The following is a 19,356-nucleotide window of genomic DNA, read 5'->3' as shown; positions in this document are numbered from 1 at the left end:
AATGTTCATAATTTCTGTTGATTAGTCGACTTTATTTTCTCTTTTTTTTTGTATCGAGATCTTCCCCATATAACATGCACGTCCACTCGGCTTACCTTTAACCGCTGCAGCTTGTGGTTAGTTTATATGAGAAAAAAAATACATATATATATATATATATATATATATATATATATATATATATATATATATATATATTTATTGAATTCAATAATTGAAACATTTAAGGAAAACGACCGAGCTGCTATTAATTGGATTATTCAATTTTTATTGTGACGAATCACATTACTCAATATTATTCCAATTATAGGAAAAATTTCTCTGACAATGTAGGTCTGCGCTATCATACACACACACACACACACACACACACACACACACACACACACACACACACACACACACATGAGTAGATAGATACAAAGATAGATATATAGATAGTCACACAAACATAATTTTCCTGATAGAGGCAAAACAGTGTAGTTAGGGCAGTAGAAATGCTAGTTGCTTGATGTTATATAAAATTTTGAGTTACAAAAAGATACCATGACAGAAACAAACCAATGGCACCAGTACGGCACCGCAACAGCAAATGAGAGAATAAAACTGTTTTCCCCTTGGTCTATAGAGGCCACTCGGGTCACGCTGTCACAATGATGAATTACTGAGAGACACTCTATTCCCCCAAGCGGGAGGGTGGCACAAGCTGCCTGGGCTAGACGTTCCCAGCTCTCGCCAACGCAGGCTAAACCGTGTCCTATTCGTCCCCTTCTCCTTTGACTCATTACCATCCTTCCGACCTGTTTCTGATTCAGGGCGGTGTAGCGTTACCAGGGATACCCAGTTCGTACTTCTTGGTGAACAGCATAAGGAAAATTAACATAATATACCCCCTTAACCTGTTGCTCCAAATGTAATGTTACCAAGGCAACTATATGAAGTTTAAGGACAGGGGTAGGATATACAAAATATACTGGTCATTATCAGTGTTTCTGTCTACCATTCACACGTACGTCCACTGTATCTGTATCTGTTCATCTGTCTAACTAATATTTTTTTCAGTGCTCTGGAGAGATCAGCTACACAACCTTCACGAATCTAACTCATCCAGACATACTCCCTTGTTGATGAGTAACTCAGGGCGCGTCTTTACAGGTCGGTCATCTTCATCACACTCACGCCCGCAACCATTCCCAGAAGTGATCGTGTCAGCGGGCGTGCCTTCTTACCACGATCCACGAGAGACCTACACGTATCGCGCTCATTCCCGCAACCTGGAAAACCGTGAGAATGACCATAACTTCCATCGCGTGCCCTCCCCGCCCACCATCACTGTGGGCTCCGTGACGGTACGTGTGGAAGAGATCTGCCTAGTGCTTGTAGTGCTGATGCTGTGGGCAGGCGCCATCACGCTCTTCATCAACAGGTAGGTGTGTTTTGTGGTGAGAAGGCTTAATGTTTGCAATGAGGCAGCTGTGGGTAGGTATGATGACGCACATTCATGCCTATACGCTGGAACAAAACTATGTGAGCACTGAGGAGAAATTATGAATGAGTTTGATGTTAACTTGCACGGTTGAGTGAATCCTCGTGGCAGTGGGTGTCGGAATGATTAATGCTCCTCAAGGTGAATGTGGTAAGAGTTAACCAGTACTCTCAATCTTTCATACCTTTCCTTGATGAATGCTGGAATTCCTGGCCTGTATCTCCAATTTCCTATGACTTGACTTCATTCAAGAGGGAGGTTTCAAGATATTTGTCCCTCTCCTTCGGCTAACTATCGGCTCTGTTAGGAGACTGGCGACTGAGTGCGCCTTTTTCTTTATCTTTTTGTTGCCCTTAGCCAGTCCTCCCCTCTTACATGAAATAAAGGTGAATGTGAGCTGGTCTAAGTGTATGGGCTAACTCCTTGAATACTGAGACGCATTTTTACCTTGATTATTGGGTATGATTAGACGATTTTATTTGCATTATGAAGTGTTTATGGAGGTCAAAGGATTAATGGCTAGAGTCTTTACTATCATAATCCCAACATATGTTTCTGAAACTGTATAAAATCGCCGAATAGTAACTAGAATGAATAAGAAAACGCATCGTGGTACTGAAGGGATTAATGGTGTATAAAACATGTTCCACAATTTATTCGTATGTCATCGTCGTATCGTGATCATTTCCATTTCGGTATTGGTGGTAAAGTAAAGCAACGTAAGTCAGCTGGAAACGCCAGTCGCAGTACAAATGACTATATATCAATGCGCCTACAACGTATTATGATCTTTCCAGCGCACACAATCCCACCCTTGTTTACGTGCTCGAAATAAACGTGCGTCACGCAAATATATAATGCAATATAATCTAACACACACACACACACACACACACACACACACACACACACACACACACACACACACACACACCAAAAATCTGCTAAAACCAACTCAAAACACCACTCTTATAATAGCAAATGCAATACAATCCCTCGTCACGCTAATAGAATGATGCCAGTGTCGGTGTAAAGAGTGAACATAAAAACATAAAAGTAAAAGTGGTGAAGGAGTTTCATCTTACAGGTCGCTAATTAACTCAGGAAAGCGAACATGACACATTTTTACAGCAATTTCTAAGAACCCGTAAGATGTTCAAGTTACAGTCTATTCCGTAAGAAAAACAGACGTTGTAAATTGATTTTGTACTAATAAAGGAATGTGCATATATCGTTACTTTAAATTGTGTCACTTTACAATGGCGTTTGTTGGTACTAGTACATACACTTGTCGTCTGTGGCAGTTTCCCATTCTTACGGCTTGTTTCATTTTTTTTTTTTTCAAATGGCATAGATTTCCTTTTATATTTTCATCTAAAGTCTGATGTCTCATTGATTAAAGAGAGAAAAAAATTATCATAGGGTGTAGTATCTCTTTATTGTTATTACTAATATTATTGTTATTATTATTATTATTATTATTATTATTATTATTATTATTATTATTATTATTATTATTATTATTATTATTATTATTATTATTATTATTATTATTATTATTATTATTATTATTATTGCAGTCTTTTTTAGAACTTTATATCTCAATCAAACCATTTACCCTATCTGCTTTCCTTCTATGTTCGTTCTCACGTCCACCAGCTATGTACGCACTTCCTCCCAAGACTGTCATCATTTCTCCCTTGTTATTCAGTTTCTCTATCTCAATATTTTCTCCTTCACCACTAACGCATTTCGTCCCATATTTGTCATTCACTCATTTATTTTCTCAAAATTTTTTTTCTCTTCTCTCAAGATTTAGACATACTTATTTCTTGCTACTTTAAATTCTTCCCATTTCTCCTCCCCTTTTCCTTTTCTCCATCTATCCCAAACTCCTTCTTTTTCTCCTCTTGATAATTTACATTTCGTATTACATCAGTCTTTCTTTTTTATCATCTCGTTAGTTTTTGTCTTTAGTACAGTAAGTATCTATTGACCGCATTATTGTAGATTTTCATAAATATATCTCACTTTTTCTGCGTATATCTTGCCATGAACAATTGATTCCAATCTACTGTATATCCGCAAAGAATTTCGCTAATTTAATGAAATTTATCTTTCTGTACTTATGCCCTCCACTCTTGTAAGTTTACGTCCTTTTTTCTATTAAACTCTCCCTAATTTGAAATAATAATAATAATAATAATAATAATAATAATAATAATAATAATAATATACGGTTTATTACTTTGGCAATGTAAAAATTACACTGAAAATGTACAGGGGGGGGGACACTAAGACAATGAACTGAAAAATTCAATTAAGAGATGATCATTTTTGCCCATTTCCTCAATGATGCCAAATTAGCTTGAAGTGGCTACATGTAAGGTCCAGAAAATTAAATGAAAGAATTGTGTTTTGATAGAGTTGAATGGGAATAAATAACAAGTGGAAGCTGTTTAGGCAAGAGCTGTGAAGAAGTGAAGCAACCCTCGGAGAAGAGAATAACGCTACACAAAAACGTAAATAACCGTCAGGTTTCCTGATGAATCAGATAATCGAATCCTAGTAAGATGCTTCCAATGCTTAAGATAAGTTATTTTCATCACATCACTGAACTTCATCCAAATCCAAAGAGAGAGAGAGAGAGAGAGAGAGAGAGAGAGAGAGAGAGAGAGAGAGAGAGAGAGAGAGAGAGAGAGAGAAAAGAACTACAATGAAAGAAAATTGAAACTCCTTCAAGAAATATGAGAGAGGAGAACGTCATGAACAATATAAAGTGAAGAGAAAGCCAACCACCAAGCCGCGCACACGACACTTAACATCCAGCCACCCAGACACCCAGGCGCCACCGCAGTTGCTGAGGCCTGAGACCGAACATTTCTGTAAGTTACCCAACCTAGGTAGAGTTGTAAGCAGAAGATTACGTCTACAACTGAGCTGTGAAGCAAACTATTATTGTATGATTATTAGCTATTTTGTACCATATTTTTTGTGTATATATGTATATTCACAGAGTAAAAGTACGTCTGAAGCAGATATTTCATGAGAAATCGTTCAAAATTGAAAATTGAAATTAATCATTGAATACTTTAAGGAGGAGTCAAGCAACCAGCCAACAACTTTAGATAATGAGCTCATCTCTTCATAATAAGACAAAACGGCAAATGGAGGGATATACTCAACTACGATAGAAAATGAAGGAAAAATTGCGTCGAATATATAAATTTTAATCAAACAGTAGTTTTTTTTATTTATTTTATCATCTGAATATCTAAATAACAACTAATTCTAACGTGCTATACCCAACCCATTGATAATTTGATAATTCTTCATTCTAAATGTACTCAGGTACAATGTGGTGGTGAACAGATGAAAAAAGAAGAAAAAACTGTATAAGGAGTCTAACATTTTTTACAGTTATGGATCACTGATGCCAAGTGTGCACTGACTAAATGCACAAGTAAACCAAACTACAGGAGAATTGCTTCATTATGTAGCTTCTGGAGAATGTCAAGTCTTGCATAATGTCATGCATAATGAGAACTTTCACAAATAATATTACTGTAGCAATATCTAACAGCGGACCTTATTCTGACATTCGTAGCAGTGTCTGCGTGTTTCCACTGTATGTGTTACGTGACTTGGAACTACGTCTGGTCCTGCTTTCGGCTGAATTACTGCTGCGTGATAAGGATCTCTACTCTAGTTTTTACAAGGTCATGTTCAGGTTTTGTGTTGTGTTGTAGATTTCAGCTATTGAAGTTATTATCTTATGTTTCACTGCTTGTTCACTATTTTTATTAGGCATTGTGGCGATATATGGGATGTTAATCAGAGTGGGTTTTTATGCTATGAGTTCCTGCAGGGCTTTTAACGTTTTGCTTCCTTTACGTTCGTGAGGTTGGCGATATTTACAGAAGTATAATAATTTCCATTACCTTTTGGGGATCAAGAGAGCACCTTTTTCTTTTCACGTTGATGGGGCGTGCAGACCACGTATAGTGCATCTCAGTGTTCCTCTGACTTCATCCATTGACATTAACACCAATCATCTGTCAGTGAAAATTGTGTTAAACAAAGATAGCTAAAACAGCCTTCTCCATGTATCATCAGTGTGTCATCCATGCAACTCTCATTAGCACAGTCGAGTGAAAGTCGTTTAACTTCAACACCTTTTCTTTAACTATTTCATGGTTTTCACGGTCTAGGATTGCTTGATATTTAGCTACCTTTTACTCTTGTTTTCATGCATAATGCTGCTCTTGTGAACCAATTCATGTCTCCGTCCTTCCCGCGAGCAGTATTCATATGAATTTACTTATTCTCACCCCTATTCTATCCATCATGCATTCTTGAGTTAACTACTACACCCTTTTTAATGGTAAAACTCACCATTTCTACCTGTTTCTGCTTTTTCGCTTCCTTTGACGAATTATTTCAAGAGAAGTGCATCAAGACATAACCGAAACTAAACTGGCATCCATTCTATTTTATTAACGGACCTTTATCATATTTCACACTTTTTAATAAATATAGATAATGGTAAATAGATGAAATAAAAAGATATTCAAGCTTTTCCAAGATAAGAGCCTGCACATGTTTGCAACAGCGCGTCTGTTAATAATACTCTTATTTTGCAGATGGGGAAAATTGCGCATGTTGGAGCCCTACCAGCCAGCCTACACGGCGCCTGTTGTTCCGCCCCGGCCCCCTCCCCCACCCATGGGTCCCTCCATCAACATTCAGAGCACGTCAGACTTGACCATGACAGAAGGTGGGGCATTTGGAAGTAGGTATGACCTGGCAAGTCCTGAACATTATGGTCGAGGCTCTCTAGCCAGTGGGTACCTGGGAATAGAGCGATCCCCTTCCTGCCTAAGCGTGAAGACACTCAACCCACAGCGGAAGGTAAAGAGCGCTGTCGACCTCGTTTCATTGGTCATGCAGGAAAAGATGTCCTCTAACTTGTCCTTTACGGCCACTAATGTATAGACACATGTGAATGGTTGCCGGCAGCTCATGCCATCACGGAGCTCTCTCTAGTGAAGGATGCTGCATCATATTACAATGATCAAGGAGAGAGAGAGAGAGAGAGAGAGAGAGAGAGAGAGAGAGAGAGTCAATCTGAATCCTGTGAAAAGCTATTACTCAATGAATCACTGTAGGACAAAGCTATTGGCAACAAACAGTGGAAGCAGATGCAGGAAGTGGTATTTCAGTGAAGGGTCGATTTAAATGCGGAACAATGAACTGCTAGTTAAGGTACAGAAATGTACTGATGGGAGACGAAACAGTCTTACGACACAATTAATACCTCTTATGATGAGATGTGATGCACACAGTTAAGTGAAACAGTCATTCAGGTTAAGAATGAGGGAGAAAATCTTTCTACAACACTAAGTCACGAAAATTTAAATATATGATTAAAGTGTATGAAAAAAAATATGAAAGACGATATAATAATAACAATAATAATAATAATAATAATAATAATAATCTAATAATAATAATAATAATAATAATGATAATAATAATAACAATAATAATAATAATGATAATGATAATAATGACAACAACAATGATTTCAAAGAATATGAAGCTCGTTCTGGAGTTTTAGATTTTAGGAAAAGTAACACTGAGAACAAGTTTGAATATAAAAAAGATCATCCACTTGTCTGAAAACGAGGCGTCATGATTACACAGGTTAATTCACTGATGATGAGAAATAACCAAATGAGAAAAAAAAATCATAACAAAAATTGTAAATAAGTAAACATGAACAATGGGCTTTGGATGGCAGGATCAAGGACGAAAAAAAATCATAGTTGGTCTGAAATTATGAGCTCGTGACTTTTGTTACATTCAAACACTTAATTAATCAGGTACAAACTCCGACTATACAGAAGGAAACACATCTCCAGGTGCACTTAAACACTCACAGTCAGGAACTGTCAATCATTCATTTGACTAGCTCTTTCCATGGAGATCATTAGAGATTGTAGAGCACTCTTGATAATTTATGTTCCTTGTAACACCAAATGGGTATCTATGAAGCGAGAGAAAAATGCATCATTGTTCATTTGAGTTCATCGATCTTTTTAGTGGCAGTGAGTCACAACCAGTAGAAGGAAATGGGGCCACGGTTTAAGTGGAATGATAAAACCCTTCTTTCAAACCATGTGAGTGTGTTACGCCTTGGCCTAATGTGTCATTACACCTTTTTCTTTTCATCCATGCAGTGCAGTAGCTTCCTTTCATCGGTCGTGAAGAAAAGTGTGTGTAAAGTTGACACCAACCACAGCAGCGAATACAAAAATTCTGCTCAATGAGACGAATCAAGTGTGTGCAATTATGTAAGCACATTAATCGTTAGGTAAATAATACTGTTAGAAGAGTCCATTCCCTGAGCGTCATATTAATCAAACACAGCTTGTATTGACTACTGACTTCTTCAGGTATTCGCTGAGTTCACCGTGTGGGCAAATCATGTTCACTACTTAAACTGCGGCACTGCTTGAACTACCTAGTAGAGGCTTCATTCCTATCAATACCTCAATATTTTACTTACAACCGACGTAACATCATCTAAGGTGCAGGCCATTCATTATGAGAGTAGCACACACACACACACACACACACACACACACACACACACACACACACACACCGGTAGCTCAGTGGTTAGAGCGCTGGCTTCACAAGCCAGAGGACCGGGGTTCGATTCCCCGGCCTGGTGGAGATATTTGGGTGTTTCTCCTTTCACGTGTAGCCCCTGTTCACCTAGCAGTGAGTAGGTACGGGATGTAAATCGAGGAGTTGTGACCTTGTTGTCCCGGTGTGTGGTGTGTGCCTGGTCTCAGGCCTATCCGAAGATCGGAAATAATGAGCTCTGAGCTCGTTCCGTAGGGTAACGTCTGGCTGTCTCGTCAGAGACTGCAACAGATCAAACAAACAGTGAAACACACACACACACACACACACACACACACACACACACACATACGCGCATAGTGTACTGGTTAGCACGCTCGACTCACAATCGAGAGGGCATGGGTTCGAGTTCCGGGGGCGGTGAGGCAAATGGGCAAGCCTCTTAATGTGTAGCCCCTGTTCACCTAACTGTAAATAGGTACGGGATGTAAATTGAGGGGTTGTGGCCTCGCTTTCCCGGTGTATGGAGTGTGTGTTGTGGTCTCATTCCTACCCGAAGATCCGGTTTATGAGCTCTGAGCTCGCTCCGTAATGGGGAAGACTGGCTGTGTGACCAGCAGACGACCGTGGTGAATTACACACACACACACACACACACACACACACACACACACACACACACACACACACACACACCGCGTAGTGTAATGGTTACCACACTCGGCTCACAACCGAGAGGATCCGGGTTCGAGTCCCGGGAAGCAGCGAGGCAAATGGGCAAGCTTCTTAATGTGTAGCCTCTGTTCACCTAGCAGTAAATAGGTACGGGATGTAACTCGAGGGGTTGGTGGCCTCGCTTTCCCGGTGTGTGGAGTGTGTTGTGGTCTCAGTCCTACCCGAAGATCGGTCTATGAGTTCTGAGCTCTCTCTCCGTAATGGGGAAGGCTGGCTGGGTGATCAGCAGACGACCGAGGTGAATTACGAATCACACACACACACAGTGTTTAAGCAATTGCATGTGTCGTGCTACAAGGTCAGGCCAACATTGCCCTCTGTTCCACACTTGAAACCGACTTCCCAGAATTCATATGATGCATAGTATTACCAAGAAGGGGTTTTACGATGTATTTATGTGTTACATACTCTATCCTTAAACTTCGAAACACAAATGGTTGGAGAATAGCGACGTAGAGGAGGAGGAGGAGGATGAGGAGGAGGCGAATGGTAGCTTAAGTGAGCGGTCGAGACAGAATATCGATGTTGTACGTAGTTTGTTCTTGGCCTTCATAATCAACAAGAGAATCACTCTGAGAGAAACTTGAACCACTGATGTTTATTTCTCAATACAAATTCACTCATATATACATGTTGCAACTAAACTATGTACAGCTTCCATAAGATTATAATGTTCAAGGCACTTACGTACACTCCTGTCAATTCTGACATGTGAGAAACTTTTAGGCACCACCCTTTTTTTTTCTTTTCTCTCCTTTTTTTCCACAACCCACAGGGACCTAGAGACTGCCTTAAATCCTCCTTATCCATGACGATTGCGTCATATCACTCTGTCGCCTTTCGTAAATGTGCGTATTAATTTCCTTCGTTACCCACCATCTTGTCGTCAATATATTCAATGAACTAGGCAGTATGCACAGTATTCGTGCCTGACTGATGTAGCAACTGCCATTTTCCGAGTAGTCAAGACCCGTCGTGCGCCAAGCATAACTATAAGTATACTCGTTCACGCCTCTTTCTCTTCCTCAATTCTGTCATCAGTGTTCCTTGTATTTTACTACATATTTATATAAAGTAATATTTAGCTCTCATTTTGTTTCATTACCCTCTAATTTTCCTCAGAATGTTGAAATTGCCATCCTGGCCTAGACTAATTGGTAAGTATGGTTATTTCTAGGTCATTAATGACGAAGCGAGGTGAAGATACGTAGTTAAGTGTGTGTGTGTGTGTGTGTGTGTGTGTGTGTGTGTGTGTGTGTGTGTGTGTGTGTGTGTGTGTGTGTGTGTGTGTGTGTGTGTGTGTGAGAGAGAGAGAGAGAGAGAGAGAGAGAGATTGAATTGAATTGAATTATAATGGGTACCAGCACCAAGCCTGAAAGGCTATATGGCACTAGGAACTAGTGTTATGTTTCAGAGGTGTTGTAGGAGCTGGAGGGTGGTGAGAAAGGTCATTATGTTAGTGATGGAGAAGGTGGGGGAGTCTCCCAGAAAATCAGTAAGTAGTGGGGGGCGTCGTAGGGTGGCTAGGAAAGGGAATGCAGCTCGACGATGAGGGTATGTGTCAGGGCAATCAAGGAAGATGTGCGAGAGAGAGAGAGAGAGAGAGAGAGAGAGAGAGAGAGAGAGAGAGAGAGAGAGAGAGTTATGGATGTGCCTGATTCGAATAATAACATACTACTCCTACTACTACCACTACTACTGTGTGTGTGTGTGTGTGTGTGTGTGTGTGTGTGTGACGGTGTTTTTATGCGGGTGATAACTAGTTCTGTTATTCGTGTGGTGGTTGTGTTGGTGATGGTGTTTGCAATGGTCATTCCACTTGTTGATATGGCGATGATAATGATGGATAATGGTTCTGATGAATATCCAAAGAGGCGAGGTGAATGATCAGTGGTATTCATTTAACCAAACTCCAACCAACCAATCATTATTCAACTTCTCATTTTTCATTTTAGTCACCCCTCAATTACTAAGCTCACAACTATTCATCTTGCATCCTTTCACTTTTCAACTAGTCATCCAACAACCATGTGACGGATAGTGGTTCTGATGAGTATCCAAAGGGATGCAGCAATAATCAGCGGTATTCATGAATGATGGTATCGATTGGTTGGTGTCAGTATGTTGCTGGAATGCATATGGCAGTGATGATGTAAATACCTACTGGGAATACGTGTGATAATGCAGCGTGGTGAAGGAAATATACGGCTCTCTCTACAACACCCAGAAATGAGTTGGCCATAGGGTGTTCCCAGGCAAGGTGAGATTGAGCTTCCCTTAACCCCTTCAGTTACCATGACGCGTTTCCATATTCACTCGGGTTACTATTTGGTGATTTTATACAGCTTCAGAAACTTATGTAGGAGATTAAGATAGTGAAGACTGTGACCAGTAATCTTCTGACCTTCATAGATCCTTCCTAATGTCAATAAAATGCTCTAATCGTGCACAAATCTCAAGACAAAAAACGTGTCCCAGTATTGAAGGGGTTAACCTCCATTATAACAAACACATACATACACACACGCACACACACACACACACACACACACACACACACACACACACACACTTAGGCACTCGGGCATAAGCAAAGTTATTTCAGTTTGTTAATCTAATTTGCAGAACATACGAATACAGCAACACTACAGGAAAAATCCAGGTATTATATTCCATCTGAACACCACCTCCCTTAGGCTGCCTGCTAACGTGTTGGTGCAGAGACAAGCCCGTTCGTGAAAGCAAATGTTGCAAGCAAATACATAATAAGAAAGGTGGAATAGGTGATATTACTAAAGATAAAAGACAAAGTGAAGTGAAAGAAATCAAATTAATAGTGGGAGACGACAGCATGATAAGCATGATGCATAAGCGTATGAGTTAGATGTAGCACCAACCAATAATGAGTTTGAGTGGAGTGCATAGTGTTAGATGAAATAGAAGTTTTGTCAGTTAATTCCACAAGTGTCAAATAAAAAGGAAGCATAATTTTTCCTATAATTATTGCCAACAAGGTCCTACGCTGATGAAATAATACTACATTGCACTTTTCCACGTCCTTTCAGAGACGATCTGTTTACTTCGGGAAGTAAACAGATTACGCAGGAAAGCCAAAACAACACCTGACGTTATATTTCTTTAACATTTCTGATTAGGACAGAGCAAACATAATATTACTTAATACCTTAAAAGCTCAATTCCTCTATCTATCAACTCGACACAACCTTCCAGACAAGACAACTATCCCCTCTTTTTCAATGACACTCAACTGTCCTCTTCTACACTGAACATCCTCTGTCTGTCTTATAATCTGAACTAGAAACTTCACATTTCATCTCTAGCTAAAGCGGTTTCAATAAAGTAAGGTGGTTTGAGTCGTCTCCTCCAGAGAAAGATGATACAGTGCAGCAAGAGGATTAGATGTCGAGCGGCTGAAACGCAGTTCAGGTGAGAACGGCACTGTGTGGAGTAGAGTTGTTTTCGTACAAAGAGGTAATGGGCTTGTTACTAGTTCGAAGAAATAGGACTGTCGTAGTGAATATATTGGAAAACGCTAACAGGAATTGTCCTTTGATTGCATGTTTCAAGATGGTTAATAGTTAAAGGTAGCACTTTGTAAGCAGTAAGAAACATATCCTTGGTGACACCTAAAACATTCAGAGAAGAGTTTAGAAAAGTTCATTAGTCAGGACAAACACATAAATAAGATTCCAGAACATTTCTAATATCAACTATTCATTACGATTACATTCAGTTTGCAATAATCTTTACCTGGCTTGTAACTCACATCTTTCTGGTGAGTAAGGAAGAATGGTAAATTCCAAGGAGATGTATGTGGTTGAGCAACACCTTAATCAGGAATATTTTGAACCTGAAGCTCAATCTCGGCATGCTCCCTGCGTGGCTAACGGTAGCCAGGATTACTAGGACAACTGTTTGGTAGTAAATCAATAAGAGAGGTGCTCCGTATTGAATTATTGAGTAAGACAACTGACACATTCGAATATAGCGAGAAGAAAAGTGGTCACTTATTTTTGCCACGGGATAACACGCAAGCTTTTAGTTAGTAAGAGAGGAAAGACATGCAAGGAAAGCACCAACAATGAGTGAAGGGAACTTGACATCCTTCATACTGAAAGAAGAAATTGTCCTACAGAAACACCAGATTTTAAAGAGATAGAACCATTGGTCCGGCCGTCGTGAACTTTAGAGAATGTTAATTCTAAATGACATAAACCTGGAACGCCAACATTTCCTGATAGACAAGTAAGTGGTTGTAACCATGATCCTGTATTTAAAATGGCGGCATAAGCTGCTGAGATACGTTTAATCAAGAGGTCCAACAAGGAACACTGATGGTATAATGGTGTATAGAAGAAATGTCCGTGTCCACATTTGATCAAAGAGTGCTGTGAACACATGGCACAGGCAGAAGTACGCAGCTAAAGGAAAAGTAACCGTAAGGTCGAGATATGAAATTTCACGAGAAGCTTCCTCTAGTCTAGAGTCTGGAGGCTGAAAGTTATAGAACACGTGATCATCAGCTGTAGGCGGCGTGGAGAGCAGAGGAGGTAGCAAGATGAAGACGGTGATGTGTGAGAGCGCGCTACGTTAACTGGGAGATAGGTAACTCCACTGTTATTTAGTACATCCTTCCTTAATCACTTACCACTCTGAGATATTTGCTCGTTTTGCAGCTGTATCCAAACAGTATACTGACTAGACACTTCATAAGGTATTCTTTTCCATCATTTTTTTCTCTTATAGGTAAAGATTTAATTAATTTCTTTTGGTGCTTAGAATTGGCGCACATCGCATAGAAAGGTTGATTCGATGGCGGTGTATGACAACATGTGGCGGTGGAGAAAGCAAGGGAGATATTGTAATAATGACAAAAAGTTAGATTACAGTAAAGTCTATAAAGTATATAAGAACTGCCACATATAAAAAAGGTGGTGAGAGGAACTAACATATCAGCCCAACCAACCTTTCTCTCCTACAGTAGGAAATCTTTGATTGACTGTAATGATGATGAGCGGTGTGGTCACGTGTGTGGTGTTAGTTTGGATTCTAGTCAGTTGTTAATAAGTCAGTCGGCCAGTCAATCAGTCGCATTCTCTCTCTCTCTCTCTCTCTCTCTCTCTCTCTCAAGGTCGCAATACAGAACGTCAACATTCCACACACTAAAATATCATGGTCTCGGTGCACCGCAAGTCTCCATTCATAGTAAAAAAAAAATCAAATGGCGCGTTAAAGTCTTTATTCATACATCATTACAGTTATACTAGTAAGTAATTAGTATTCATGACTGTAATAATGATTATATTTGAAATTACAAAGCATTATCTTGTTACAAACACTCAATAATTAGAATAAAATGGCACGATAAAAAGCCACAAATGCTCATACATATATTCAACACCATATATGGTGCACCATCCACAGCAAAGCCACTAAAATGCTACAAAATGTGACACGCCGAAAGCAGTTGCTTTTGTGAGCCAATCCCAGCACGTGTGCAGACGGCTCTCAGTCCAATAGAATTTTTCCCGTGGCTGAACATTATTTTCTTGCTTGACACCAATTCAACTGTTATGTCCACATATGCAGCTTCGTTTTGCAGTTGTTGGTTTTTACTTTACGCTTGTAAACAGTTCAGGAAGGCAGAAAAAATGCAGCTAAAGTGATCCATTGGCTGCGAATGTACGCAATACATAATTAAGTTTGCAACAAATGCAGTGTACGAAATAAACTGGTAGAATTTATGTGCAATGATTCTAAGCGGCAGATGTGACACTGGGAGCAATATTTTTTTATAAACTTGTAAATTCCACGGTCATGGCGCTAAGATATTCGCAAACCAATGGTCTGTACATGTCGCCAAACAGCCTACGCCCAATGAAATCCGCAGCCACGGATGGTAACTGTGCGGGAAACCTTTTGAGATGACTCGCCATGATCGATAGTGGGACGCTTCACAGACACAGTCCCAGCTACATCCAATATAGCTTGCACCACATGCTTGTAGTCTCGTTTCTTGCGAAGCGACATGAGACAGAAAAGCTGAAGGCATTTCACAAAGCAGTGAACAAAGGAGAAAGGTACGCTGAAAATCAGTGGTCCGATACGATATTAAAGGCAAGCTGAGAAATGGAAGAAGATTAAATATGTGGATACAAGATAACAGAATGGAATGAACCGACACGTTAATGATGAATGATGGAGAATTTCACAAAATTTAAAACTCAATTTCAAACAGAAAATATGGACGTGAAAGAGAATGCGAACTTTTATCCTATACAAAAGCGACTAAAAAGGAAATATGCAGAACGTCAGAAAAACTAATAAAAATGAAAACAAGACAGACTATCGACACACAAAGATTGATGTGAGAGGGAAGCCTTTTTAAAATGCCTAAATATTAAATAAATATATTCTAAGGGAGAAGAAAAAAAAAAATGAAATGAAGGACAAGACGATAAGACGAAACAAACCTTCGAAACTAATGTGGAAGGATAAAATGAATGAAATGTAGGATAATATTGACAATGAGATTAGAGTATCGGGAAAAATAAAAATAAAAGCAAACAAAGAACAAAGGGAGGGAGAAGAAATAGTTCAATGGGGCAATAGTAGAATAATAGGAAAAGGAAGGTGGTGTTGTCGAGAGAGAGAGAGAGAGAGAGAGAGAGAGAGAGAGAGAGAGAGAGAGAGAGTTAAAGGAGAACATACACACTAACACGTACCTCTCCTTACCCACCCCTTTGTCATATGCGCATGAAGGCAGACACACACACACACACACAACCTAGCTGGCTGGCTCAGTGGCACAATCATGATCTGCCACTCAACTTGGAACGCGGAAGTGCGTCATCAACCAGTCCTCCTAACCAAGGAAATGAGTTGTTAAAGATTGTCCAATACATACTGCACTATCACCTCAAAACCTTCACCCAAAAAGTAGAGCTAATTAATGATCACATAATCAATGTTGTGATGAGGTAAGCATGCATGCACACAGTTACTACTCTCCAGATTCATTGTATTGCCTCAGATAAGCCCTCCAGTGTATCCTCAGTTGAAAGATCACAGCCCATATTGGTGAAATCTGTGCCCCAATGGAATCTCAAACATGAAAACCGTTTTTAATTACACCAGAATCGAATTGGACTATCTACCGATTCCTGATAAAGAACAAACACTCGTTTTAGCCTATCAGTTGTCTCTTGATCCATCGGCTGTTCGTTCTGTTGCGTCGTCAAGAGCCTACATAGATAAACAAGCAGAGGCATCCTTCAAGAAACTAATCTACTAACGTTCCTTCTCGGTCATTAGAAATGAGTTTCTTCTCTTACCAGAAGTTCCCTAAAACAGTTCCTGTGAGAATAACGCGAGCCGAATATTTACATACGTGTTAAGGATAAGTTTATGATACCTGAGGCATCTTGGTGGCCCAAACCACACAACTAGCTAAGCTATCTACGGCGCATCTACTTCTGTGCATCAGATTTCCCCCCCCCATAGGTTTGCTGTTTGAGCCAAACAGTTATGGTCAAGGAAAGTGAGGGAGTCTATGGAAAAGTACGCAGTTTATACCGACTGACCAATCACTCTTCATAAACCCTTGAGAACATGTGATCATGAATGTGTAACTATCTTGAAACGGCATTTACAGGAAAGGTATTAACTAAGAAGTTTGTCGTTTTATATCCCACAACAAAATGGCGGTGGTAAAATTATCTGACTGCTACAAGGTTAGGATCTGCTAAGAAATGCCTAGAAAGTCCGGAGCAGGCTACAAGGTTTGTACCAAGAAAGTGCCTAGAAGTCCGAAGCCTGCTCCTAAGGCCTAGGAAGTCCAAAGCCTGCTCTTAAGGCCTAGGAAGAGGCCGATCACTTTCAAACTTTCTGAGTTTGAAGAATTTCTTTTATACAGACACCATCTTATGTACAATATACAGTAACTTTAGTAGATCGGAGTATGATTTCTGGTGTACAGTATGGATATTCTATCATGCCGTTGTATATCTTCCATATTTATTAGGAAATAGTATTACAGAAGCAAGTAACCTTATGTCAGCTGATCAGTATCAAGAATTAAAATCTAGCTAAAATTAAGATCTAGCTAGACGTAGGAAGTTTAAATTACGCTTGGCTCTATGACACGTGATTTCTCAATGAGAGTGGAAGCTTGAGCCAGGTAACTCAAGACATGGCCTTCTTACACTAAAACCCAGGGATGTGGCCTTCTCTACCAGAACCGCAGAGAGTGGAGAAAACACAGGCACAATAACAAAGCACCACTTTAATGAAAGAAAATCACTAATACAACACACTCGAATTATATGGACGTTGGTCGCCACTTAGAGAGGTAGCTGCTCTAGCGCTGGTACCACGCCCATCCACTTCACACAAACGTCCCTGGCAGCACACGGGTACATTATCCCAAGGAGAGGCCAGCCGTCCACATATTGAAGCAGGACTGCTCCTAGCCCGTGGTTTGAAGCCTCCGTTCGTAGCATGAAAGAATGAGTGGAATCCGGTAGCCTTAAGATCCAGACTAGTGGTTCGGTGATGCCTTTGCGGGCAAGGTCAGACAGACAACTTATGTAGGAGGAAGTCTGGGGGATAAAGTCTCAATAAAAAGATACCATACCCAAGGAAGATCGAAGTAGCTTTTTGGTACTTGGAGGACTACAAGAAGAAATGGCAGAGACTATCATTTTGAGGACGAAGCGTCTTACCATCCACAATGAAGCCCAGATGAATGGATCCAAACCAGAATCGACACTTCGATACTCGAGCAGTGAGGCCGTGTTCTTGAAGATGCCAAAGTACGGACTTGAGGGCAGTGATGTGTTCTGTCCAGGTTGTTCCATAGATGAAAATATTATCCAAGTAGAAAGATACTCCTGTTAGTCGTGCGAAGACGAACTTCATTAATCTGATGTAAGTGGCACAGGCTGCAACTAAACCAAATGGGTGCCAGCAAAACTTCATTAGTCTTTTGTGAGTGGGAAAGGCAGTAAGTGGCTTAGTGCTATCAGTGAGTGGAATCTGATAATAGGCTTTAGTTAGATCAATCTCACCGAAATAAATACTCCCTTGAAACTTACCATAACTGGGGAGCAATTAGAAGATTTACTCAAGATTTAGGCTTACCGTTTTCATCAATTAGTTACAGCTGGTTCTCCTTAAGTACGGTATGTGGGCCAGCCTAGGTCATCAGGAGCTTGTTGGTAGTGACAGGCAGGAGCACCAGGACTTCATCTCCAGGTCTGAAGTTCCACTCTTGTGATTTCGTCAAAATATGCTTTATACCTAGTAGCACTGATGTTAACATTCTCGGGAGCATTCAGCTAATTGGTCTTTCAGCTCTATTACATATTGGAAACAAACTATCATCTCGGGGATTTTGTAGAACTGCAAGAGGTCCTCCGCCTTACCGTAAAGCACTCCGTAAAGGAGCTCTAAAGAGGAGAATACGGTCCCGGTCACTTGGCATCTCCAGGGATTTCGTAAAACTGCAAGAGGTCCTCCGCGTTACCGTAAAGCAGCTCTGAAGAGGAGAATCCTGTCCCAGTCACTTGGCATCTCCCTCGAAGAGAACAAGGTGGCAGGAAGATAACGGTGCCACTCACGCGGTTTTTCAGAGCAGTTTCCAGAAGCACGCCTTCAGAGTGGAATGGAACCTTTCCACTCTTCCAGCACCACTTAGGTGGTACGGTGTGGTGACGAGCGGCTTTACTCCCAGAAGCTTATGGAGCTCACCTGTCAGTTGTGACATACTGCGTCCCACGAACGAGAGTATTTCTTCAGGGATGCCAACCCTGGAGAAGATGGACAAGGCTTCTGCAATAGTAATAGATAATTTCTCAGGAAGGTACAGCTTCTGGGAAGCTAGCTGCAAAATCAATTAAAGTTAAGAGGTAATGATGGCCTTCAGATGGAGATAAGGGACCCACGATGTCAACAGCCACTCATGAGAACGGTTCAGCGATGATAGGTGTACAGGGAACACTTTACCAACATACGTAGACATTTATCACGTTGACATTTATCACAAGACTTAAAAAACCTGTAATGTCAAATCCTACCCCAGGCCAATAGAAGTGGTAAATCTTACCTCTAGTCTTAGAGTGCGAGAAGACCTGACAGTGGACACTCATGGCAAAAGACAGCACCAGGCAACACTGCAGGGATGACCAACGTCCGCCTTCCACTTGTTCTTGTTGGCTAGAAGAACGGCACTCGGTAGAGTAGTCATCAGAAAAACTTCGAACCACTGCGAATTACCCCTTTCATCAGTTGATGCCTTATGACAAGGGCTGAAGGTGACAGGATCGCAAAAAGAGAAACAAGAACGGAGCAGGGTGTAAGAGTGGAGAGTACGTACAGCGGTATCCAGCGGTGACCAGGAATGGAGCAGGGTGTAAGAGTGGAGAGTAGGTACAGCGGTATCCAGCAGTGACCAGGATTGA

The 19,356-nt window shown here is 40.5% G+C and overlaps 1 protein-coding gene and 1 long non-coding RNA gene across 3 annotated transcripts in view; one reads left to right on the top strand and one right to left on the bottom strand.

Annotated features, from left to right (window-relative positions):
• The window catches only part of LOC123518597, a 52,021-nt gene extending 43,808 nt beyond the window's left edge, over nucleotides 1–8,213 (top strand). Inside the window, exons 3-4 of the mRNA XM_045279492.1 lie at nucleotides 1,156–1,426; nucleotides 6,130–8,213. Coding sequence (XP_045135427.1) covers nucleotides 1,156–1,426; nucleotides 6,130–6,481 — 623 coding nt within the window. The 3' untranslated portion in view covers nucleotides 6,482–8,213. The remainder of the gene's footprint in view (nucleotides 1–1,155; nucleotides 1,427–6,129) is intronic.
• An 8,952-nt stretch (nucleotides 8,214–17,165) lies between these two features.
• Nucleotides 17,166–19,356, bottom strand: part of LOC123518596 — a 2,575-nt gene continuing 384 nt past the window's right edge. The window contains exons 1-3 of one of the 2 annotated variants that reach the window (XR_006678830.1): nucleotides 19,272–19,356; nucleotides 19,002–19,111; nucleotides 17,166–18,705 (exon numbers count right to left, since the gene is read on the bottom strand). The exon at nucleotides 19,272–19,356 is cut by the window's right edge and continues 384 nt beyond it. This is a non-coding gene — a long non-coding RNA (uncharacterized LOC123518596). Of the gene's footprint in view, nucleotides 19,112–19,271 lie in introns of both variants that reach the window. The other variant, XR_006678829.1, reaches the window with a different exon arrangement.

Source organism: Portunus trituberculatus, chromosome 44 (assembly GCF_017591435.1).
Source record: "Portunus trituberculatus isolate SZX2019 chromosome 44, ASM1759143v1, whole genome shotgun sequence".
NCBI classification, from domain to species: Eukaryota; Metazoa; Arthropoda; class Malacostraca; order Decapoda; family Portunidae; genus Portunus; species Portunus trituberculatus.
Note: the sequence above shows the minus strand (reverse complement) of the source record. Positions and strands in the feature narration are given on the sequence as shown.